Genomic DNA, 24831 nt, shown 5'->3' with positions numbered 1-24831 from the left:
ATTAATTATTCTTGAAATATATGTTGTCCTAGCTAGATTATTAGCCTTCAGTCTTGTAGGATAATTTGTCCATGAGCCACTGTATGGCAGCAACTAGTCCTATTCTCTTATAACAAACGATGCTTAAGACGCAAACAAAACAGAAAAAAAAGTTAAATAATTGCATGTGGCACCAATGGTAATCATGGTAATAGCTAGACAAGAATGGCATGTTTAACCAAGAAGGATTACATAACATGTACAGCAGGATCTCTACGCTACAAGAACCGTAGATCCTCTATATTGAAAAACAAGTACGGTCTTGAAACATCTAGATTACAAAGAAAAAAGGTAAACGTCTAATGTAACTTAAACTGAGTTAAAACTCCGGCTGGCTTAATCTCCCTTAGTGGGAGGCTGCATGCATGCACAAAAGGGTGCTTTCTTCTTCTTTTTCTGGTAGTTTCTTCTCGTCCCATCATAGAGATAGTCTCGCAAAAGGACTTTTGAATTTCGTTCATCTATCATCGCCTTTCCTTTGCCTTCTTTTTCATCATTCAACTTTAGAAGTAAAAATTGCAGTCTTTGCACCTCCAACTGCAGCCGTCCTATCTTTTCAGACCCTTTCCGAGCCTGTTCTGAAACTCTCCTCCTGCTGACACTTCCACTCTCATTTGATTCAGCTGTATACTTCACAGCAAAGGATGAAGTACCCTCTTCTACATTTTTCTTCAACTTGTTGTTGGCATCAAACAACTTTGTGATGGCTTCCTGGGTAGTTTCGAGTTGCCCTTTCACCGTATCGAACTCAATGCCTTTTCCCTTTGTGCTCTCAGTAATTTCTAGCTTGCTCATCAAGTCTTGCACGGTAATTTCAAGGTTTGTCAACTTTTGAGCATCAGAATCAAGTCTTTCTAAAATCTTCCTCCTGTTGCCTTCTTCATGTGAATGTGGCAGTGTCAATCTTCTTGAGATCTCTAATTTGTCCACACTCAACTCCTTCTCAATCAAGGACTCCACGGATGGATATTTGTTTCTGAGTTCCTTGGTTGCTCTATTTTGTTGGTATCCAGTGGGCACAATGGTTGTCTTCTGCGCCTTTCCAACTGTCAGCCCGATAACGCCATCCTTGTTAGCAGTTTCCCACAATTCGAGCATCTGATCATCAGTCTCAAGAGTTCCTCTCCTACCTATCCCATATGAACATTCAGACGTTTGATCAAGCATGATGTCTTTTGTCAGAACTTCAATTTCTGCTACAGGGACATCTGACACTGATCTCTTTGATTTCAGTTCAACAGAAGGTCGACCTCGATGCCCCTTCGCTTCATGCGTTTCAGTAGCATACTTACTCGCTTGAATATTTCCTTGGCGCCAGCTGAATCCAGATTTTAACACTTGAATCTCTCTCATTTCATCCTTAGTTTTGAAACTTTCATTCATCTGTTTGACAGCCGCTTCAATTGCATTGACTCTTTTCTGCATGTCTAGGAAATCGGGAAGTGCATCTATTGCCGCAGCATTCTGATATTCACCTGTTTGTTGACCACCTTCATTGTACTTGTGATACGCCAAACCTTTAACCTGTAAACAATGGTTTAAAAAAACTTCATTTTGTCAATGTAACCAGTGTAATAGTAACTGGTTCCCAGTTGAAAGATAGCATGTAGATTACCTTTGATACTTTATCGTCATGCGGTTTTGCATGCCCAAGTGTTTGCATCTCCAAGGATGTTATGCAGTCATTCAGAGCACTGGTAGCTGGGACATAAGCAGCCAACTGAACCCGAAGCTTCCCGTTTTCACCTTCCAACTTGCAAACTCTTTCTTTCAACATTTCACTTTCCATGTCTTTAAAGTTGCTTCTGCGTTCAAGATCTTCACATGCATAGGCTAACTCACGGACCTTCTCTCCAAATAATGTCTCATTAACGGCAGAAATCTGCAGTCTATTATAGAGTGTTGCAGCATGAGTTTCCCATTGTTTAATCTCATTTGTTCCCTTGTAGAGTTCTTGACTTAGCTTCTCTTCCCTCACTTTAATTTCTCCAAGTTCTTGGCGCAGATGCCTCATTTCTGTCTCCAACTTCTGATTCACTCCACCAAGGCATCCAAGCTCATCATTTTGTCGATCCTTGTCAGAGGATAATTTTAAAATTTGACTAGCTTGTTCTTCAAGTATCACCCTGGCTTCATCATACTTACTCTTCAAAACTTCCACCAATCTTTGCAATTCTATTTTCTCATCATGTAAAGTGCTAAACATCTCTGATGCTTCCGAAATCTCATTTTCCTTTTGAGACAACAATTGCTTTCCATTCCTAATCTGACAATTTAACTGATCATTGATGGATTGAACTAATTTTAGTTCAATGCTTGACGCTGCAAAGGACTCTTTAAGATCAGAATTTTCCATTTGTACATCTTCTATTTTGTTCATCAATATTTTTAGTTTCTCCTCAGTGTCGGTATTTACAGAACAAAGTCTATCGAGATTATTGCTTAGCTCTTTAAGTGCCAGGAGTTTTTCAAAGACAATGTTCTGGTAGACCAACGAGAGATTAGATTGTGTTATTGTCTCATGAATCATAATGCAGATTTCATCTTCCATCTTACTTTTCTCTTGACCCAGGTCCATAAATCTTCTCATCAAGGAGTTTTTCTCTTCAAAGGTTTTGCAACTTTCTTCCTTTATGTTTTTGTGATCCTCTTTCAAATCTAACAGCTGTTTGCATAAATTATCTATTTCAATGGCCATCACTTCCATTTTTTCTTCTCCTTCCCTTATTGCCAACTTCAATTCCTGATTCTTCTCCAATATGTTTTGTACCTCTGCCTGCAATGTTAAGAACTGTGTAGACTGGGTTTTCAACTCCTTGTCTAGGGAATTTCTTTCCGTCAAAAGATTTTCAGCCTCTAATTTCAACTGGCCAAGGAATGTAACAAGAACTGAATTCTCAATGGCCACTTGCTGGCTTTCATTGAAAATTGTGACAAAAGAACTTTGTGTCTCTTGAAGTTTGCCATGTACGTGCTTCAGAAGCTCCTGATCCTTTTCAATCATATTTTCACACCAAGGCTCACTGTTAACGTCAAGAGCCTTCAACACCTGAAGCAGCCCGATCCTAAGTATTTTAATTTTCTCAGACAATGAATTAACATCAACTTGCTTTTGAGTGTTGTCATTCTCCAATTTAGATATCAATCTATCGGACAGTTTGGAAGCCTCCAAGAGTCCCTGACACTCAACTAGAAGGGAGAAGTTCCTTTGCTCCAAATCATGGATACATCTCTGCAAGATGAATATTTCCATTTGAGCATGTACAGATCTGTCCATTTCCTCTTCATATTCTTTTGTCTGGTAATCTGCATCTTCTTGGAGAACGAAAATTTGTAACTCCTTCTCAGCCAAGTGACATTCATTCAATTGCACAATTCTGGAATGTTCTTCCCTCTCAGCATATAAGGAAACAAGTAGCTCTTCCAACTTTAGAAGTGCAGATTCCCTTTCTGCTTTCAATTCAGAATGCTTCAGTTCCAATTCACTGTGTTGTTTCCCAAGATCTTTCAGAGTTTGATGAGTGATGTTGAATTGTGAAACTAAGGTTTCTTTGTCAGAGTTTAGACTGGACTTCTCATGGTCTAGCAACAGACAAGAGTCTTCTAAAATCTTTGACTTTATCCTTAATCCTTCAAGCTCAGCATTCACGTCACATAGTGAATTTTCTAAAAGGTTGTTTTTTTCTGAGAGCTTCTCGAGCTGCTTAGCTGTGGTTTGTAACTGAGAAAACAAGGTGGCTTTCTCGGCTGCAAGAGTGGCTTTCTCCCCAAGAAAAGATTCGCAAGTTTGTTCCAATACCTTTACCTTTCCTCTAGCCTTCTCAAGCTCCACAGTCAAATCTGAAAGAGACCTCTCCAAAACAGAATTCTTCTCTAAAAGCTTCTCCATGGTCTCCACTTTTTCCTTTAGAACTGCTCTCTCATCTTTGTAGGTTTCACATCTTCCCTTCAGCTTCGAGTTCTCATCTTGCAAGTTCTTCACAGAAGAGACAAAGCACTGAGGATCTAAGTCAGTTGATCTGACATCCTCCATCATGGATTCATGTCTTTTATTCACATCATTAAGCTCCTCTTTAAGATAGTAAATTTCTTGCTGGAGAGCATTTCTTTCATCTACCTGCAGTCCAACCTCCAGTTCAAGTTTCTTTATTATCTCCCTCAAATTTATTATCTCATCCTTCATTTTTTTTATAGACAAAGATGAAGATAATTTAAGCTCATTAAGAGTTTTGTTTTCCACTTTGGCCTTGTGAGCTTCATCCTCCAAAGCCTGCTTGTGGGATTCCATATTCTCCATAATTTCAGCCTTACCATGAAGCTCGGTGGCAAGAGATCTTAGTTCTTCCTGAGATTGAGAATGCAAATTCTGAAGAGTTTGGAAAGCAGCTTCAGCCTCGATGAATCGCAATCTCTCCTCTTGTATGCAAGTCCAGAGTTTACCCAATTCTTTCTGCTTCTCACTAAGTTCTTCACTCTGAGATCCCAACTTCTGTGCTAAAGACTGCAATTCAGATTGCAAAGTCTGATTAGATGTTTCCAAGAGAAAACACTTCTGTTCAGAACTATGTAACTGTTCAACCCCATCATTTATCTTGCAGTTTAGCTTATACACCTCCTCTTGGGCACAAGAGAGTTTATGCTCCAAACTGGAAATTATCTCTAAGCATTGTTGATAACAGTGAGCTGCATCTTCCTTCTCTGCAGTAAGTTTAGCAATTTCTGACTTCACGTTCTCAATTTCATTTTTTGCATCATCAGCTTGTTCTTTAATTATCCTTGCGTTCTCTTCAGCTTGTACGAGTCTCTCCCCTAGTTTTGACAACAACTCCAAGGACTGGTTATATTGAGCAAGGGCAGCTTCCTTTTGAGCTTCTACTCTAGCAAGGTCTTGACTTAAGGATTCAGCTTTAGTTTCAGCTCTAGTAGCTCGTTCATTGAGTTCTCCTACATCCTTTTGGGCAGAAGAGATATGATTCTCCAGATTATATATTTTCTCCAAGCATTGCTGGTACTGAAGAAGACTAACTTCTCTTTCAGCCTGTAATTCATCAAGGGCTTCCTTCAGAGTTTGAACTTCACCTTCAGCTATGTTTGCTCGTTCATTAAGTCCTTGAGAATTCTCTCTTGCACGAGACATTTCTGATTCCAGATTAGACAATCTCTCCAAACTCTGCTGATACTGAAGCAAGCCAGCCTCCTTTTCACTTTCTAAGTTAGACAGGGCTTTCTTTAAGGCCAAAATTTCTGTCTCAGCTTTTGTCATCCGTTCAGACTTAGATAAGACTTTACTACTATCTTGGCTTTCATTGTCTTGCCCATTAATCTCTTCTACGTCAAGAAAATTCAGCCCCCTTCGAACACGCCCTTCTGAAGACTTTGCATGACCTTTTGGTTCTCCAAACATAAATAGATCGTTGAGCTGTTTCAAACCCTTTCTGCTTATACCACAATCAGTTTCATCAGTATAAGATCCATTTCTTATGATGGCATGGAAATGAGTTGAAGCATCCTTTTGTAATTCATCTGAGTCAAGAAATGAACGGGAGAAGGTGAGTGTCTCTGGTGTATGTGGCTCAGTCTCCATGTAAGAAACTGCGGGTGAATCATCTGCTGATGCAGGAGGCACTTGATTAGGAAATGCTTCAGCCATGGTACGATGGGCCTGACGAATAACTCCAGTTGCATGATCATATCTCTCAGCCAATGCCCGGTATGCACGATAAAACTCTTCAACTAATTTCATGAGCTCTGGCCGTTTCTTATAATACATTTCTGCCCTCCTTGCAAAGGAATCTGCATCTTCTTCAATAAGCTTGATCATTTGCTTCACCTTGGAATCCATATCTATTCATGAGAAGTTATCGATGAGATAAATTAACGAGTTTCAGGGAATTTACAAGGAAGTAAACGGCAAAATTTCATTTTTCAAGGAAATAGAAGCTGTAAGTGAAAGGAAATGTAATATAGGAACTAGATATGACTTATAATCCTACAAAGACTTCCATAAAATTGCCTGTAACATCTGACATTTCCATACAAGACAGAACTGATACTCGTGAGTTTTAGATAGAAATCCAATTTTAATTTTAATGAAGATATACACTAACAAAGATAATCCTGAAAGATGTGTCAGAATACAATACTGCAGTTTCATTAAATGCTTCCTTGCATTGCAAAGTTTCTACTCAAGTGCATCATGATTGTAAGTAAATTTGGAAGTAAAACCGGAAACTGGTTTAAACCAGAATAAATCTTTTTGCAATTCACTCCCAAAGGGTGAATAAACATTGACAATTACAACTGATAAACCAGAACACTTTGTAGCAAGTCCAATAATTTTAAGATGTTATCAACAATTATTTTAAAAGCCCAAATTTTACAAGGTCTTATATCACCATCAGCAATTATCTGGTATCAAACAAATACTATAACTAAAACTAAAAAGAAAGAAGAAGAAGAATCTTGTTCAATTAAATTTTGTTTCGGGCTTTACAGAAGCATTCCTTCCTCTTAGACATGAGAAAACAAGATATGGGTGCAATTTAATCTCTAACCGTCAAGGTGTCAGGTGATGAATAGCAACTACGTCAACATCTTAAACAGAAGTGCTTCCAAAACAAGAATTACCAGTCAGATTCTCTTGGAGCCATTTCGAGTTCTTGGGGCTAATGTGACTGTCCCACCACCATGAATACATTCCTCTAGAATCAGCATGGGACAGAGCCGCCATCGCTCCAGCCAAGTAAACCAACACCAACACTGTGTCTTCTGGTGTTGAAGAAACTTAATCCACAAAAGTTCAATGAAGAGTAACCAGGACCCCGCTAACACTGTTACACAGCTGATGAGATACCAGTCTCTCTTGCTGCTACCATATAGTCATTGGAATAAACAAAAAAAGAAAACAAAGGAATGCAAATGATTCAGTTTCAGATAAATCATAGACGCGCTTTTTCTCTCATCCAAGCAAAAGTAAATTTCAAAAACAGCACCAAAAACAAAAAGTAAGAGAAGAAAGAAAAAGAAAATACCAGTTCAGTTGAACTCTTAAGTTCCAAGAGTGAATGAATCAACAAGCATCTGAAACACCAGAACCAGTGCTGATCAAACACAAAATTTCAATTAGAACCACAGAAAAAAAAGGTAACAGAATTTGGCTAGTAAACAAAAACATAAATTATGTGCATGTCAGAAAATACCAAAAAAAATGTTATAAATTATTTCTCCGTGAAAATCATTCATGAACATGAGATGGCTACATCATATAATTCAAAACACATGACCAGTCAAGAAGGTTGCACTCATAGTTAAGAGATCAAGGCTCAAAACCTGCAACATGAAGCTCATAATTCAGGTAACAAGTTACTCACCAAATAAAAACAAAATTCAAACTTAGGACATTCGGTCGGCAATGAACATCTTCAACTGCTTTTCTTGACTTTTTCTTTTTCATTCCATTTTTCAGAGTCACCCCATGTTGCTTAGATCTCTCTATTTTGCGGACAATGTTGTTTCTGTCCTGTGCTTGTCTCTCTCTCTCTCTCTTTCTTTCTTTCTCAGCTTTGCTTTTTATGCAGTATAGGTTGGTGGTACTGTCTTCCAGTGTCTCAAAACTGTTAAAGTGGAAAAGAAAACAAAATCATAACAAGTTGGCAAAGAAAGAAGAAAAAAAAGGAAACATGCTATTAAGAAAAAAAAAACAATAAAAGTAATCAAATTACATTAATAAGTACTAATTTAGAATCTCAGACTCGATGACATTAATTTGGAACATTGAAGATGAAAACGGGAGATTCTGATATTAGTAGCCGCAATTGTATTTCTTTCCATTACTAATAATAACCATGATTATACTAAAATAAAAATAGAGAACATGTAATGAGGATGAAATTATTTATGTTAAAACATTAAAAAAAGCTCTAAATACTCCTTAAGCACTCATGTGTCAAAAATATGATAAAAAGTAGTACGAATGACAGTTGCGTGTATTTTACGAGGAGACGTATAATGTGGTTTTGTTAGCGTTACCAAAAATTTCAAACATGTCGCGGACTTTAGGGTGAACTTATTCCAATGTAATGCGGTGTAATAATAACATTTTGTTGCCGTTGCAGAATGGTGCTTCACTGTGTGAACAATGAAAATGTGAAAAAAGCAACACTATTATTATTATTATTGCGTGTCAAAAAGTAATGCTTGTACCAAACAAAAGTCATACGCTCCCACATTTAAAATATACCAAAATACGTCGTTTGTTGCTTTTTTACTTTTTAGTTACTGACTCCATAAATATTTTAAAATATAAATCAAAATTATTCGTTCAAGAGGTCTTGGTTGAATAGATAAAAAAAATTATTTATTGTTTACTTGTCTTAAGCCCTTCACAATCAAACTGATAAAAGCAATTCAATTAATTCATATATGTATTTGTGGATATAGTCCTAACATATCTATATGGATGGAAAATATTCATATTTATTAAGCATTTTAATTAAGAATATGTATAAGAATAATATTTAATTTCTTAAATTAGGTTTCGAGTAAGTGTTGGAGTTTGAAACTTTCATATGGTTTTATATTTTTTTTTAAAAGATATTTTGAGAGATACAATAAGAAAAATGTATTTAATTTTTTTTATATGTAATTATTTAATGTATCAATAATGAGAGAATATCGAATGCCCACATCATCTTTTATATAAAAGCAAAGTTAAGTTATTCAGTATTATTGACACAAAAAGCTTTTATCCAAATATAAATAAAACATGCATAAATATGTTTGATCTAATAAAAAAAAGAATTTGTATTATACTATGTTCATAAGTTTCATCTAAATATTAATACTGGAATTCTTTAGCTTATTTTACACTATTTTTTATTAAAAATAATTTAATATACTTTTATTATTTTCGTATTTTACTTGTGTATAATACAGTGGATATACAAATTACCTTAGAATAATAGCAAATACATATACATACATATACATACATATATATATATATATATATATATATATATATATATATATATATATATATATATATATATAAAACCTAATATTTACTAATTACTATTGAATTTAACTGAAGGGGTTAGTCTTCACAGCTCACAGACCAATATTAATCTTTGTTTGAAAGAAACATGTCCACATAATGTTCAATGGAGGACACTCAAAGATGTTTAACTCCAAAAAGATGAGGTGTGAATAAAAAAATATATTTTATTTTATTTTCCGTTTAAGATATGGGATATTTAGATATTAAAGCCATTTAAGTCTATTTAAAAAGAATATTTGTGAATTTAATAAGACTATTATCAACGGATAGTACTAAAGTAATTACCAAATGTCCATGAGACAATATATCATTCTATATCATACTTGTTTATTATGTAAAATAGTTAAAATGAAAATCACGTACAACAACACACAACCCTATTGAATTTTTAGTGAAAGAAATTGAATATAAGTTATACATAACCATATATAAACCAATTAGTACATATAATATGAATAATAAAGAAACATTTTTAATTTTTGTCATTTAAGTCAAACTTGTTTTCCATTTTTATATTTTTAATTTATTAAATTTAGTCTTTTAATTTTTAAAAATATGTTAATTTAATTACTCTATAAATTTTGAACTTGCATTCTGTGGTGATTTCTTATTTTATTTCTTCATTAGCAAAATAAAAATATTGACAATGCATTCTTTAAAAAAATATTATATTTCCCTATAATTTTTCTTAATTGTATTCTTAATTAAATATTTCATATTCCCGTGTACTAAATGCATTTATTAGCAACATTTTTTTGTAAATTTAATGAAACCTTTAGATCATTATATTTAAAACAAAAATCATTTTTTCTATCAATAGAGGACATTTATTTTCAAAATTGTCAATAAGTGTGATTTCTAAAAAATAAATTACTTTTAAAACAATAAAATTAAATTGTAGATTTTCACACTCTAAAAACAATTGTATACCACAGACAATTTATATAAGTAAAAAAAATGTTGACATAAAATAATAAGATGATAGAGAATGTGTGAAAGTGACAAGTGTGAATAAGATAAAAAAAAAAGTTGCAAAAATTTTCGACATAACTCGTGTCAGACGTGGCCCAGCAAACTCCTTTGTCCCATTAGGAAAACCATACGAGTTTGTCGTGCGAGAAAATAATATACTTTCGACATTCGATAAATTTGTATTTAAATCACTGATAATCAATATACTAAAATATTATTTGAATAAAAGATATATTAATTTTTCTTGTAATACTCTAAGTGTTGTTGTATTAGAATTTTTCAAACACTACGATAATAGAATGTTATATTGATCATCCTTATTAATTAACTTTCTATCACCAGTAGATATTACACTTTAACTATAAAGTTTTTGTAGCCTACGTGAGAATTAAATAATTAATTTTTTAATCATTTTTAAAGTGTGATTTCAAAATAATTAACTGTGATGTAAAAAACCTACTTTAACAGAAAAAAACGTGTGTATAGTTGAAAATATTTTTTTTTAATTAATGATAAATTAAAATAATTTCATGTGAAAAAAAATCAGAATTTTCTTTATAAATTTTAGTTATTATTCCGAATATACTGTTTATTTCAAAAACTTAGGAAATACAATATAAGTAGATATGAATGAAATATTAAATTACAACCAATACTAGATATATTAAAAAATAGTTATTTAGAAAGTCAATTCATCTTAAAGTGTCATTTTTTAGAAACTGAATGAGTTGATAGGTGAGATGTTATTTATCTAAGTTTACCCACTTAAGTTGAATTTGTTATAGTCTCAAAAACATTTTAATTCTCAATGTTATCAAAGCATCATTATCCATTTTTAAATTATAAATGGTAAGATTTATTTTAAAATGTTGAATTATATTATAAATCCATTAATATTTTAAAATTTATATTAAGTTAATTTTTAAAATTACTTTTATGTTTTAATACTAAAAATATATCATTATCTTAAATCTCGATGACTTTGTTTCAAAAATATCTCTTCTATTACTTTGCTTTCAGAGTACCCGTTTTCAGTTTTTAAAAATTTAAAATACTTTGTGTATATATGCACCCTAAAAGTTTACTTTTTCTGTCTTAATTTTTTCAGCACTATTTGAAATATTACAAACTTAAATAGCCGTGTATATCTTTTAAAATATCGTTTATTGTATTTGTTGAATAAAAAACTCTCAAAAGCAATAAATTTATTAGGGTTTTAAGATTCCAACACTATTTATTAATTTATAAAGGTTTTGCTTTTATATCCTATGACATGAAGTGTGCATGTGTGCTTGTGAGCTCAATGGCACGCGTAGATCATATAATAATCACACTCTTCAACCTTTAGATGCTGTTGTTGAAAATAATCTTCTAACTTCATATTAACGTTTGTACCATGATTTGCAGGATGTGGTAACTGCTATACGTTGTCTAGAAATCTGCGCATGCCATACTAAAACAAGCTTTTCCGTGTTTACGGTAATATCTACTACTTTCAAACTCATTTTTTTATACTATTTAAACAAGAATAATAATACTTTGATACATATAAATTTCTTACATTCATTTAATTTTTATTTTTTTTCTTAAAAAAATATAAAAATCTACTCTTTTACAATTATTTTACTTTTATACTGTGTATCAAATAAATATTCTATTTAAAAAATATTTCTAACTAAAGTAAGATACCAAGTATGAGGTGTTTGCCTTATCATCACATGATCAACATGGAGCTATATATTAAAGTTCAACATTTCCTTATAATTGTTTTATCAAAACTTCGTCCTCAAACTAAACAAATAAATTCGACAGTTGGCTTATCTTGAAAGTAGGCTAAAAATAATAACCATGTGGCTTGTGAATAAAATGAGCTGTCTCATTCTTTATAATCTAAAACATTGAGTTAATATGGAAACTAATGCATAAGATATGGTCCAAGATTAGCACATGATAAAAAAAAAAATTAGTCTAAAGTTTGAAAGAATGAAGGCCGTGTAGCCACACTTAAAAACACCAATACAAGGTTCTTGAATTGAATACAAATTAGTTTAAGTAAATGCAAGTAAACCTAACCTTCCATCAACATTGACATCTTGAGTAAAAAAAACACTACTTGGTTCCAAAAGAGAAAACCACCACCCACAAGGCTTTTTCTTTAGACTTCCTAGTAAAAAAAAAAGTTTCTAAACAACTTTTATCAGTACAAATATATTTTTATTAAATTAATTATAAAATTATATCTAGAAATAAAATAAAATAAAATAATCATATGATTATTAAGTTTTATAATAAATTTTTTTATTAGTAAAAAGATCTCATTTTTAAGTTTGTTTTTAGACTTTTTTAAATTTATTTATATTTTTTAAATTCTTGAACCGTAAAAGCCTCAACCCCTCTTTAGTATAGGTGACATATTTTGCATCAGTGCTCCAAAAGATTATTATATGTACGAAAATCTTATTTTCACCTGTTGTTGAGTATTGAAGGACATTTTGATTTATCCAACAATTTTCATTTAATGACACTTCAACTCTTCACTAATTGATGTAGTTTAAGCAATTTTCTCCTTGTTTTTTTTTTCAGTTTAATATTTATGCCTTTAGAGTGGATAAACTTTACACTCGTACTCATAATATTGCATATATACTTTACCTTTTTTTTTCTTTTGCAAGTTTAACAACTATGCTTTATAAGCTTTTACATATTAGTTAATAAAAAAAAAATTATTGATAGTATATATGATTAATGAGATAATTATTATAGGGAAACCGAGTCAAACGTTAAAAGGGAAATCAATGCAACATTATATGCCCATTACTTTTGCAAGATTAAATATGATTTGGGTAATTTAATTTTAAGTAAAAATTAGAAATAGTTTTTTTTTTTAATTTTAATCCAATTTAATTCTTCAATTTAAAAAAATGTACGGATTTAATTTTTTTAATTAAATTTATTTAATGTTTTTAAAATATTTTATAATAATATTTAAATTATTTATACCGTTTAATATAATTTTACTTTAATGTTAACTAATAAAATATATTTAAAATATTAAATAAATTTAATACAATTTTATTAAAAAAATTAAATTCACACCTTTTAAAGATAAAAATTAAATTAATCTAAATATTTAAAAAAAAAAACTAATTTCAACTTCTACTGAAAAAAAAAAGTTAAGAAACTGAAACTATGTTTAATCCTTTATGCAAATATGTAACGTCAAAGACAAAAACGTCTTCACGCAATCTTCAAATCAAACCACATAGCTATATATACATAATGTTGATAAAAAAGAGAAAGGGAATATAGATTTCAAATTTGCAGAAGTCATAATGATGAACTCGTGTTGGGCACTATAGTGTGATCGACTAAAAGAGGCATGGCCTGATGGGGAGTTGGACCGATCGACGAGGACGGAGGAGTCATGCATGATGTAGTTGGTCGATTGCTGATATGTATTAAAGGTCAATTATTGTTATCAGAAACTTAACGTATGGTTTTAATGGCCAAATAATAAGCAATAAGAAATAAAATATATAGCATTGATATGACATTGATTAACCGTTAATAGTTATTATTAAGAATCAGGTCTATAAATATGAGACTAAAGTCCAGGTAATGATACTTTTAAAATAATAATCACCTGGTCTCCTTGAAACTAATCTAACTTGAGTGTCAAAGTGTTTTTTGTAAGTCACAACCGAAATATTTAGCGCCGAATGTTTCTAATTATTTTGTTTAAGCTTGCTTTAAATTTTTATTCTTAACTTAATCATAATTTGCACGGATTTGGATTCATTTGGACTAAATAAATGTTAATTTAAAGAGTCGCGAGTGTATTCAGAGAAATAGTACTTATATTGGCATAGCCGATATGTACTGCTGGGACATGTTTTGTACATTTTTTTTCTTTAGATTTTCTTTACAAATTTTCGTGTAGAGTTATGTTTATATTTCTTTTTGATTTTTCTTTGTAGGTTTTGGTTTTTCATGTTTCCACTATTGGAATGAAACAAAGTAAAAGCTAGAGATACTGATATCATGAAAGAGTGTAAATATGATAAAAAAATTAAAAGTAACACATTGTCTTCCCTTGGTCTCTTTTCATTTTAGGTGAATATTTTTAGTATATATATGTTCAGATATTTTTTAAAATTGTTAATATATATTTGTCTATTAATTCAATATTTTTAAATTTGCTTCCTTAATTTACTTGATTAGAGTAAATGAGATTGCAAGTGTTCACAACTAGAAATGAAATTAACTACTATTTCTAAAAGGAAGAGAAAATTGAGATAAAAAATTAAAACTCTACCTTGGGACTATTAAAACCATTTTTTTAATTGATAAATATAGATAGATGGTGTAGGTGATGGTGAGATTGAATGGTGCAGCAAAAGAGGGAAGAGATTCTCAACTTTATTAAAGTAGATCCAACCACAAATCTTATTTCTGATTCTTTTTGTAAGACTTACTGTAACAAACTACACCTCAATCACACATACTTATATGTAACATGTCTGTTTATAACTTGAATTTTTGAAAAACATGGACGGAGTTTTTTCTATATATATGTGATAATATCATAAAGGAAAAAGCAAGGTTTAGAAAGGGTAACTGAAATGGAAGCATAGCAGTGGGGACTGGGAATATGAGGCGCTAATGACGGCAAAGTATTATTGATGTGTAAAATTTTGTTCGTGGTTAGGGCATTTCATCATACACCTTTTAACGTCAATTCGCATATCTAACTGTCTCTTTTTATTCGTTATCATTGTCAACTATAATGCTTTTTTTAATATTAGAAATGAATCCGAAATAGAATAAAAATGTAATTTTTAGAGAATTTGAAAACTCCCTTTGATATTCAAGAGCGTTTTTGTTAAAGCTGCTCTTAAACTGCACAATAGGAGGCTGGGATGGTCCCACGGTGGTCCTTGTCGGGTTGAAACCGATGTAAATAGAAACTTAAGCTTCTAGAGTTGATGCATGCGAAAATGGATAACACAGCAGTATAGGTTGTGTGGTGAAGATATGAATCCTACATATAATATGTGATGATGTTGTTAGGTTAAATCCCCTTCTCCTTTTCCATCCCATGTGAACACATTCAAACACTCATCACTTTATTACTTTCCTATTCTTTAGTCTTTTGGGGTGTAGCTTCACACTGTGCGAAATGTGGGTTAAACATTTTGAACCCTTAAAACAAATTTAAAATAAGCTTACTACCAATGTTGCTACTAATTTTTGTCAGGTTTGTTCCGTGATTCTAATTTATACTAAAAAAAAATTAATCTAATATTTATTTTTAAATTTTTTTAGATCTAAAACAATTTGTACTAAAAGAAATTATATTTTAAGTTTTTTTTCTTAGAAACCTAAAACAATTAATGTTAAAAATATTTAAGACTTTTTTTCTTAGAGGTTAAAGCAAAGTTTTTACCTATTTGACTCTTAAGTTAGTCTTGCACATTGATTAAAATTATTTTAGTTTTTATTTATATTGTTAGAGATTCTAAGTAAAAATAAGGTGATTTTATTATGTTAATATCTAGTTTAACTTTTGAGATATATATGTTTTGGTGTAAAGAAAGTAAATTGAAAATTTTACATTAACTAAAGATAAAACAAATTATTTATATATAAGTGAGTATAATTACGTGATCTTAAGCATATTTTATAAGGGTGAAATAGATTTAAAAATTTACTTATTAATATACATTAATAACATACATTAATTTGTTACACGATTTGCTAAGATCTGGTAATTAAGGACTTCCATAAGATTATTACATAACGCTTTAGTTTTCATGAAATTAGGTAAAACTACTGCTTTCACTACCAAGTTTTAAAGAAAAAGTTTCCCCTCAGTGTTTTTGGAGAAAGACTAGACATTCCAGAAGTATTGTTGTACAATGAGAGACTTTTACCATGAAGCAAAGAATGTCGGTCATGAATGATTTACAGTGGACAGTGGACAGTGAACATGTGCATCAACATTGTTATATTATTATAAAACTCTAATGTTATATCGTAATGAGTGGTTGTTCCTTACTCTACTATAAGTAAATATTTGCTATTTTCAACATTGTTAGTAATATTAAACAATAGTTCTCTTCTATATTATCTTCCATAAATCTAAAAATCCCTTACACACATATCTACAATATTGCACAAATTTAAAACAGAAGCATCAAAACTGTTTCTTTTCCTTTCTAGTAATCTTTTATTTTGTTTTAGCACTTTTCCTCCGGCTAATAATGTAATGCTCACACTCCAACACAATTTTTTTATCACCTAATTTATATGTTAAATAAATTATTATAGTTTTGATTTGGTTTCTATCATATACGAGTGAAATGATAAATAGTAGAATAATATTTAAATAAATTATTTTAGTTTTAAAAATGACATGAAGACCTGATTTAAAAAAAAATTCAAATCAATATAAAAGTTTATGGTTTTAATCTATTATCATTTTTTTTCGGTCGTTTTATTTATATTTTGTATTGGTTTGATTTTGAACATCCTAATCTTATATTGACATATCAATTTCCTTGTTTGAGGAATTATCTTGAACGTACATTGTCCAGTTCGTTGCGGGCAAAGTCAAACTCACAAAGATCAAGGATTTGTTAACAAAAACAAATTATAGTAAATCCTTGAATAATTGAATAACATTTTTATTAATTATGTCATGATCAAAATCACTAACCTTAAGAGAAAAAAAATGTTATGAATGCATTCATGAAAAAACTTTGGGTTAGATCAAACACTCATCAAGATATATAGTTAATAATTAAGATACAATTATTTCTAAGAGTGAAATAACACAAGTGTCATAATTTGATTTTTCACCAAACCTTCATCATATCACATGTAACAATATCTCTTTTAACAATTGTTCTAATTGAAATCAAATGTTATATTATCTTTGATACTATTTTTGAACTGAGCATTTACCCAATTATGCCAAAAGATACAAATAAAGAGTACAATTCTTTCTACTTAAGCGCGTAACAATTCAATAGTATTGAGATTCGATTGTGACTATTATAATGGAGTTAAGTTAGTACAACTTTCATTAAAATTAACACTTTTTTTCCTAAAATGACTAAAATGAAAACAAAAACATAATTAGATAAACATTGTATTGTGTATAGAATAAAATCTTTCTCATTCTTTCTTGTTTTATTTCCTTTCAACTTGAACATCATTAGAAATAGGTTTGTCTAATGTTAGAACTTCCAATACTACATTTCTCTTTGTCTCCGATTTTATTAATGAATTGAAGGCTTCTAAAGATTTTTCCTTCTTAAAAAAAGTATCCAAAAAGTTTTATGTAAAATATTTGATTGGTTCATGAGTATAACCTCCAAAAATTCATTTTATCACTCACTAAACGAGACAAATAATGAGATAAAAGGTTGAACAAAAATTGAACGTGAATACAAAAGATGAAAATCAAATTGAAGTAAGAGCAGGCATACCTAAATAATTAAAGGAGAATAAGATAACCTTTGAAAGAGAAAGAAGAAATTGAAGGATAGAATTTCAAGTGACAAAAGGTTGTATGTTGATCCTTTTAAGTGAATGGATGTCATGTTTTTCCTAATTATTACAATAAAGATAATTTAATGTATAGTGACTTTTCATGAATGTTCATCTTCACATGTTTTCTTGAAACCTCATCACTTCATCAACTCAATGTTGAGATTGTATAAACTATTGATCTTTTAAGTCACTAACATACCAATCTCTCAATGCATGTTTACTTGAAAAGTCATCTTCTCATCTTAAGAGACTATGCATCTTCTCAATGATATGTTTACTTGAATGTATTGATCTTTCAATAAGTAGTTAATAACCATTGCTACATTATCATACTAAATTCAGTTCTACTTACATTAATTTGTTGAATGGTAATGGACATTTAAGGATAATTCTTATTTGTAGGAGATGGTTAATTACATATATGAAGTGCAAATACTAAAAAGATAAAATTCTTTTTGGATTAAATCGAGTAGAAAGATACACAAATGTGACTTAAAGTTTTTTTTCTTTTTGGATCGAGAATGAATTTTCGAACACAATTTAAGATGATCAATATATTTATGAAGAAAAAAAGAAGTTATGTTAAAAAATTGAATAATGTCATGAACAGAAAAGTTATATGAAAATTCATAAAATCTGTCAAGTGTCAGCTCACACTATTTTAATACCACTCGTTGTTGAACATAAAAGAAAATAAATAAAAGCACAAAAATGTAGAAGAAATGGAGAAAAAGAATATATTGTACCATAGTACTTCAATGAAAATGTGTTTATTATACAGAAGTTGCCACCAATAGAAAATGTTATTTAGCTTATGATTGATTTAATTCATATCTAGATTCAGTCTAAAAGCTTAGTTTAAATTTATTATTAACTTCTGAATTGAATTTGAATTGCATAATATAATATAAAAAGAACAAAATGGAATTTCTTTTATATGAGAATGCATGAATAAATATATGAAGATGAGAAAGAAGCTGCCTTATAGTCGTGGAATTGGGCCATGACGTATCCATATATAGATTGGGCCATGAAGTATCCATATGTAGCTTGGGCCGGGTCTTAATACGAAGATCTAGCTATAAATACGTAATAAATAATAAGCAAATAATTAAATATGCAAGAAAACCAGTTCCTCTTTCCGGTGTAAAAATGTCGTCGTTACTAGTAGATTTGCTCCGCCAAAGTGGCGGCACCGCCGTCATCGACGGCGGTCTTGCGACGGAGCTGGAGCGCCATGGTGCGGACCTCAACGATCCCTTATGGAGTGCCAAATGCCTCTTTTCCTCTCCTCACCTCATTCGTCAGGTACACTCTCCTTCGTTTCAATTCTAACACCGCTCGACTCTTCATTTTTTACTTTTTTTTTTAAATGAATAAATCTCTGATGTTTCATGTTAACACAATGTTTATTCATTTATTCGAATCTCAAGGAACGTATTTTTATTTTAGTTTTGCCTATATAACTGTTAAACAGTTTTTTTAATGTTAACGTTCTTAGCTTAGTTAAACGATATTTTATTTTTCTTTTTCCACTTTCAAATTGAGGTAATGGTTGAGTTTCTAAATGGAGCAGGTGCACCTTGATTATCTGGAAAATGGCGCTGACATTATAATCACAGCGTCTTATCAAGTGAGTTGGTTTAGCAGTGTCATATTTCTTTGTTGTTCGTTGCTAATGCTGAAGTTGAGGTAGTTGTTTGTGTACAGGCCACCATTCAAGGTTTTAAAGACAAAGGCTATACTGATGAAGAGAGTGAAGCCATGCTCAGAAGGAGTGTTGAAATTGCTCGCGAGGCGCGTGAATTGTACTATAAAGGATGTTCTGAATGCTGTTCCGGTGATGGGGCTGAGGGTAAAATCCTCAAACAACGGCCTATCCTGATTGCTGCGTCAGTGGGGAGCTATGGAGCTTATTTAGCCGACGGATCAGAGTATAGGTGAAATGATTAAAATCTATTCTTTAGCATTGGTTGTGGTTTGTTTACTTGTGGTGTTGTGGGCATTTCTTCTTATCTGTTATACAGCCCATGTATTGACTAACAATCAAGATGATATACTTTATGGTTATTATATGCTGTGTTTCCAAGGTCACATGTTTAGCTTTGTAATTTATATTGATTACTTTGGCACCAAGCTTTCTCGTTCTTCAATGGAACTATATCAAAATGCTGTATCAAATGAATTTCTAGGCCCATCTTAATTACAGTTTTCAGTTTTTGTTTTTTTTTTCCTGCATAGGTTTGTTAACATTTTAGAAAGGTTGGGGTTTGATAAACTTTTGCTTCTGTCGTTGACACTAAATAGAAATTATATTTTTTTATTGTCGTGTTTCTTGATATTGTGCTCTTAACAGTGGTGATTATGGTGATGCTATCACGAAGACAAATCTGAAAGATTTTCATCGGAGAAGAGTTCAAATTTTAGCAGATTCAGGTGCTGACCTGCTTGCATTTGAAACAGTGCCCAATAAGCTTGAAGCTGAGGTACCTACCCTAAAGCTCTGGACGGCCTGATGCTTATATCTATTTCTTTGTTTCTTTCTTATATGTTTAGAAAGTGTCACCTGTCCTTTAAAATTAATGCAGCATAATTTCTCATAATAATGGCTATCTCATGACTTTTTTATTTTTTATGCTGTAACCTTAAAAGCCCGATAATGAACGGAAGGGATAGTAAAATTATTGATGATTAAAGATATTCTGGTGTAACTGTATAATTCATTTTGGCTGATTCATTTTTGTTCCACGCTATGCTACCATGAAAATGTGAACTACGTAAGCTTTTGATGGATTTTTGTTTGAGTGAAGAAATTTTTGACAAAAGAAATAAAAGAAAATAAATAGCGATCCTGCACACAGGGAAAATCCTCAAATTAAACATATGAACATGTTGACTTTACTTTCAGATAAACATTAGCTTCGTCGCTTACAAATATATTACATTACATGGTCTACATCTGTTATAAAATAATGAAGCCTCATTGTCAATCGGGTTTACTTTTAATCATGCATTTTATGTGTATTGTTGCTATTCATAGCCCTTTTGCTTCAATGTATAGTTTGAATTGCAGTCTGAAGACATACATGGTCTTTCAAAGTATATTTGTGGATTCAGCAAAGAGCAAAAGGCTGTTCTTGTCAAAATAGTAGTCTCTTTAATATTTCATTCCTTGAAATCTCCGTTTCTAAAATACTGTTCCGAAGTAAATTTGGCCCAAATTATGCTTTTCTTCCCAAGACCACAGGAAATTGAGAAAGCATTAAGTTTCCATTGCTTTTGTGAAAGGGTAAAATCACTAGTAAAGTAACTGTGATGAATAACTCATTAAGAGGCATATAATCTGTTAAACTGCCGGAAAAAAAGCACAAAATAACAGTTATCTAAAGGTAAATAATAGTTTTGGATAATAAACATTTGTATGTCTACAATTAAAATGTTCGTTTTTGTCTTGACTCCTGAGTTTACCGAACTTTCCTGATTGACTAAGCAGGCTTATGCTGAGCTTCTGGAAGAAGAGGACATCAAAATTCCAGCATGGTTTGCTTTTAACTCTAAGGATGGAGTTAATGTTGTTAGCGGTGATTCTCTATTGGAATGTGGCTCTATTGCTGAATCATGCAATAAAGTTGTTGCTGTTGGAATTAACTGTACTCCGCCTAGATTTATACATGATCTGATTGTTTTGCTCAAGAAGGTATACTTTGGTTCTCTTGTTTTGAGATGAATTTGTTGTTTAACTTTTTTTACATTATTATTTAGTGCAGTTTCAGTTCTAGTAGTGTTAGTATCTGTATTGCCAAGTTGTTTTCATTTTTATTGGCTGTGTAGGTTTTCAACCGTACTGGAATAGCCGTCAACTTCTCTCTCACACACAAACGTTTCAATTCTAGTAGCGTTAGTATCTGTGTTGCCAAGTTGTTTTCATTTTTATTGGCTGTATAGGTTTTCATCCATCACACATACACACACACATATAAAGATGGCTTATATGAATGGAAACTTCTTTGAATCATGTACTTAATCTATATACCCTGATATAGTTTTCACAAGTATGTCTTTTGAAATATGCACAATGCCCTTTTATCCTTGTTTTGATTTTCATGAAAGGAAATGTGCCAGCATTAATAAACTGTTATATTTTTATTGTTTTGGGACTTATCATTATGGAATAAATACTTATCCTTGGTTCACATAATATCTTCAGGTGACAACAAAACCAATTGTAATATATCCAAACAGTGGGGAAACTTACGATGCTGAACTAAAACAGTGGGTGGTAAGTTCATTTCGTGTGGTTATACTGTTTTATTTAAAAAGATGGCTGCCCATTTTTAATAAGAAAAATGAGCCACTTTGTATTGGAAAATTTGCTTGTGGAAATTGATTGAATTAAAGCAACTCATGCTGTCAAATAATAAGTTGTAGAGGCAAGCTTAATTAAAGAACAAAGTACGTAGATGTGTGCTTATTTCTTCTCTTGTGCTTTTTGGTGAAAACATTTTATTCATTTTTATTTGAACTGTGTACTAATGATTCTGATTATTGTGTGTGATTTATCGTCTAAAATGGAAACTTGCTCGGAAGTAGAAGTCTAACTGTAAGTGGTAGCCTGGTGTGGTACCGGTTTGGAATGACAATTTTCTTTTTGGTCGTTTTAGTTTATTTTTCTTCCTCTTTTGGTCTCTAGAAATTGTTTGTTTTATTTCTATCCTTGTACATTTATTAATTGATGTCATGACTTACAAAGATTATTGCAAATGTTTCCTGAATAGTGTCTAAAATGAAAACTCATTTCTGAAGAGGGACCCATATAAAAATGTACTGTTATGTTGTAACTGAAACTAACATCATGGACTAAAATAAAACAGAAGTAATTACCGGGACCAACACAGGAAAATAAAATTAAGAGGATCTGAATAAACAACCCAATAGTGTAGAGACTGAAATGTTATTTGAGCTGTAAAGTAAATTTGGATGCAAAAAGTAGGATTCTCCTCCTTTAGGTTATTACTTTCTGATTTTCATACTAAATTTTTCGCTGATTTCTCATTTAACCTTACACGGGTGGGTGGCGGATGATTATAAACCATTTTGGAGATACTGAAGAGAGATTAGGGCATCTCCAATTGAAGCAAGTCATTTGAGCTGCTTCATAGATTGAAACTTGTGATTTGTTTTCTCAAACTATCCTACATCATTATCGAACAACTTACACTCAACTTTTGCTTCAATAAAAGAAACTCTAAAATCTCCAATTTTTTCTTGAAAAATGTTATATTTGGTCTCTATTATCCTTTATTGTTGTTGGTTGTTCTAAAAGAAACAATTTTTTATTCACAAAAAACCATTTCTTACATAGGAAACAAATTTTAATTTCAAAAACCGAGAGTACCACAAAGATTAACTCCAATGGAAGATTTCTTGAAGGAACAATTTCTTCGAATTATGATACAAGAAAGAAATGGTTGTTGGAGATGCTCTTAGCGATTATTTAATCATGTTCAGCCTGCACAATTTTCTATATTTCTTGTAACACAATAGCAAACAGCACAAGTAACAGAGTAGATTATAAGTTAATTGAACCTATATAGACATGAATGCAGAAAAGTGAAAGTTTATGCTTAACCTAACCTTAAGTTATTTATCTGTTTTGAGCTGTTATTGATGCTATTTTATTATAAATATTTATGAACTTTATGGTTTGTTAAAGTTGATAAGTATTTATATCATACACATCCTCATCTTTCTGAGAAACCAAATATATATGGATATATTTAACTAGAGTGTGTTTGGATTTACTTTTAGACACTTCAAACGTCTGTTCGATTCAATCTACCCAGACACAATGTTTTCGGTTTGTATTCTTTGGGACGTTGTAACAGCTGATATTCAAACATACTCTTATGTATTCAATCATTTTGATCAAAATATTTTGGGATATATCTTGAATTATGTATAGTGATACTATGCTGTTATTATTTGCAGCAAAATACTGGTGTTACAGATGAACATTTTATCTCATATGTTACTAAATGGCGTGAGCTAGGGGCTTCCCTTGTAGGTGGCTGTTGCAGAACGACTCCAGCTACTATAAGGAAGATATACAATGTACTGTCTAGCAGTGAATCTGCTATTGTTGGGAAAGAGTGACTACCCTGTGTTGGAAAAGGAGGGCCAATGCGCAAATAATCTATTGTACATGTCAACAGGGCTGGCAGCTGCATTTAGATCAAGTTGAAACTATGGGCTAAGATAGGACCACGAATATGATTTGGCCAATTGATGAAGACGTACATTGTGAAACATTAGCCAATGCAAATTGGAATATGCTTTTAGCCTTGGAGCTAGCAACCTGAATGAATAATCGCAGTTTGTGCACATAAAGAGCAGGAGAAAGATGCGCGTGTTCCTTTTCCCTTCGATTTTGGAAAAATACATGGTTAATAATTGGCATTCCAAATATATATCTATATAGTTTAGGTTGGGGATTTATGAAATTGATTGTCGATAGTCCATGAAGTTATATTATGAAACTATTTGCGAGTGAAAAATGTATTGCACTTTGCCCAATTTTTATTTACTTCATTTAACGTTGTCTTTTTATCTCTAGAATGTTTAATGTTAAAAAATACTTAAATGTTCTTATACTGCCTTCCTTTTTTATTGGTAAAATTGAACATTTGTCTTCTAAAAAGTTTAATGTTTTTTATATGTCTTGCATTTTATTGGAAAATTTTGGACGCATGTCAAAAAGTTAACAATGTCTTTTATGTGTGTGTGTATATATATATATATATATATATATATATATATATATATATATATATATATATATATATATATATATATATATATATATATATATATATATATATATATATATATATAAAAATTCAATCAAATTAAATTTTCGTAAATCATTTATCTCATTTCATGTCAAATTTTGCAGAAACAGTATTATTGAAATTTTTTATTAGAGGATCAAGTTTTGAATTTTTTTGCTAAATTATTAATGTATGTCAAAGGAAGACCAGAAAATTTTTAATTCTTATTTATTAATTTTTCATCTAACTGATTTATTGTTTTCTGCTATTTAGATTACTTTGAAATTACTTTTATTTGTTTGTTTTTTGTCATGATTTTCTTAAAATGTTTAAGTCTGTTTACTGTATTGTTTTAGTCTAATCACTGTTTTAAAAATG

At 31.1% G+C, this 24831-nt stretch overlaps 2 protein-coding genes across 6 annotated transcripts; one reads left to right on the top strand and one right to left on the bottom strand.

Annotated features, from left to right (window-relative positions):
- Window positions 1-167: 167 nt before the first annotated feature.
- Window positions 168-7815, bottom strand: LOC108347977 (protein NETWORKED 1D). 4 transcript variants are annotated; one of them, XM_017587455.2, is made up of 6 exons: window positions 7761-7815; window positions 7410-7652; window positions 7071-7139; window positions 6667-6907; window positions 1655-5883; window positions 168-1563 (listed from the first exon to the last, which is right to left on the bottom strand). In XM_017587455.2, exons 4-6 carry the CDS (start codon window positions 6767-6769, stop codon window positions 376-378), a joined length of 5520 nt encoding a protein of 1839 aa, XP_017442944.1. In that variant the 5' UTR covers window positions 6770-6907; window positions 7071-7139; window positions 7410-7652; window positions 7761-7815; the 3' UTR covers window positions 168-375. The 4 variants fall into 4 exon arrangements, with proteins under 4 accessions (XP_017442944.1, XP_017442946.1, XP_017442945.1 ...); XM_017587457.2 differs by having other exon boundaries at window positions 6667-6904; XM_017587456.2 differs by having other exon boundaries at window positions 7071-7119.
- Window positions 7816-18746: 10931 nt separating this feature from the next.
- Window positions 18747-24232, top strand: LOC108347911 (selenocysteine methyltransferase). 2 transcript variants are annotated; one of them, XM_017587372.2, is made up of 7 exons: window positions 18747-18934; window positions 19203-19259; window positions 19337-19566; window positions 19983-20112; window positions 21120-21323; window positions 21834-21905; window positions 23615-24232. In XM_017587372.2, the coding sequence occupies exons 1-7, from the start codon at window positions 18779-18781 to the stop codon at window positions 23777-23779; spliced, it is 1014 nt and encodes a 337-aa protein (XP_017442861.1). In that variant the 5' UTR covers window positions 18747-18778; the 3' UTR covers window positions 23780-24232. The 2 variants fall into 2 exon arrangements, with proteins under 2 accessions (XP_017442861.1, XP_052729766.1); XM_052873806.1 differs by having other exon boundaries at window positions 18754-18934; window positions 21117-21323.
- Window positions 24233-24831: the final 599 nt, after the last annotated feature.

This window comes from Vigna angularis, chromosome 2, assembly GCF_016808095.1.
Source record: "Vigna angularis cultivar LongXiaoDou No.4 chromosome 2, ASM1680809v1, whole genome shotgun sequence".
Classification (NCBI taxonomy): Eukaryota; Viridiplantae; Streptophyta; class Magnoliopsida; order Fabales; family Fabaceae; genus Vigna; species Vigna angularis.
The sequence above is the reverse complement of the archived record's forward strand: the minus strand, read 5'-3'. Positions and strand labels throughout refer to the sequence as shown.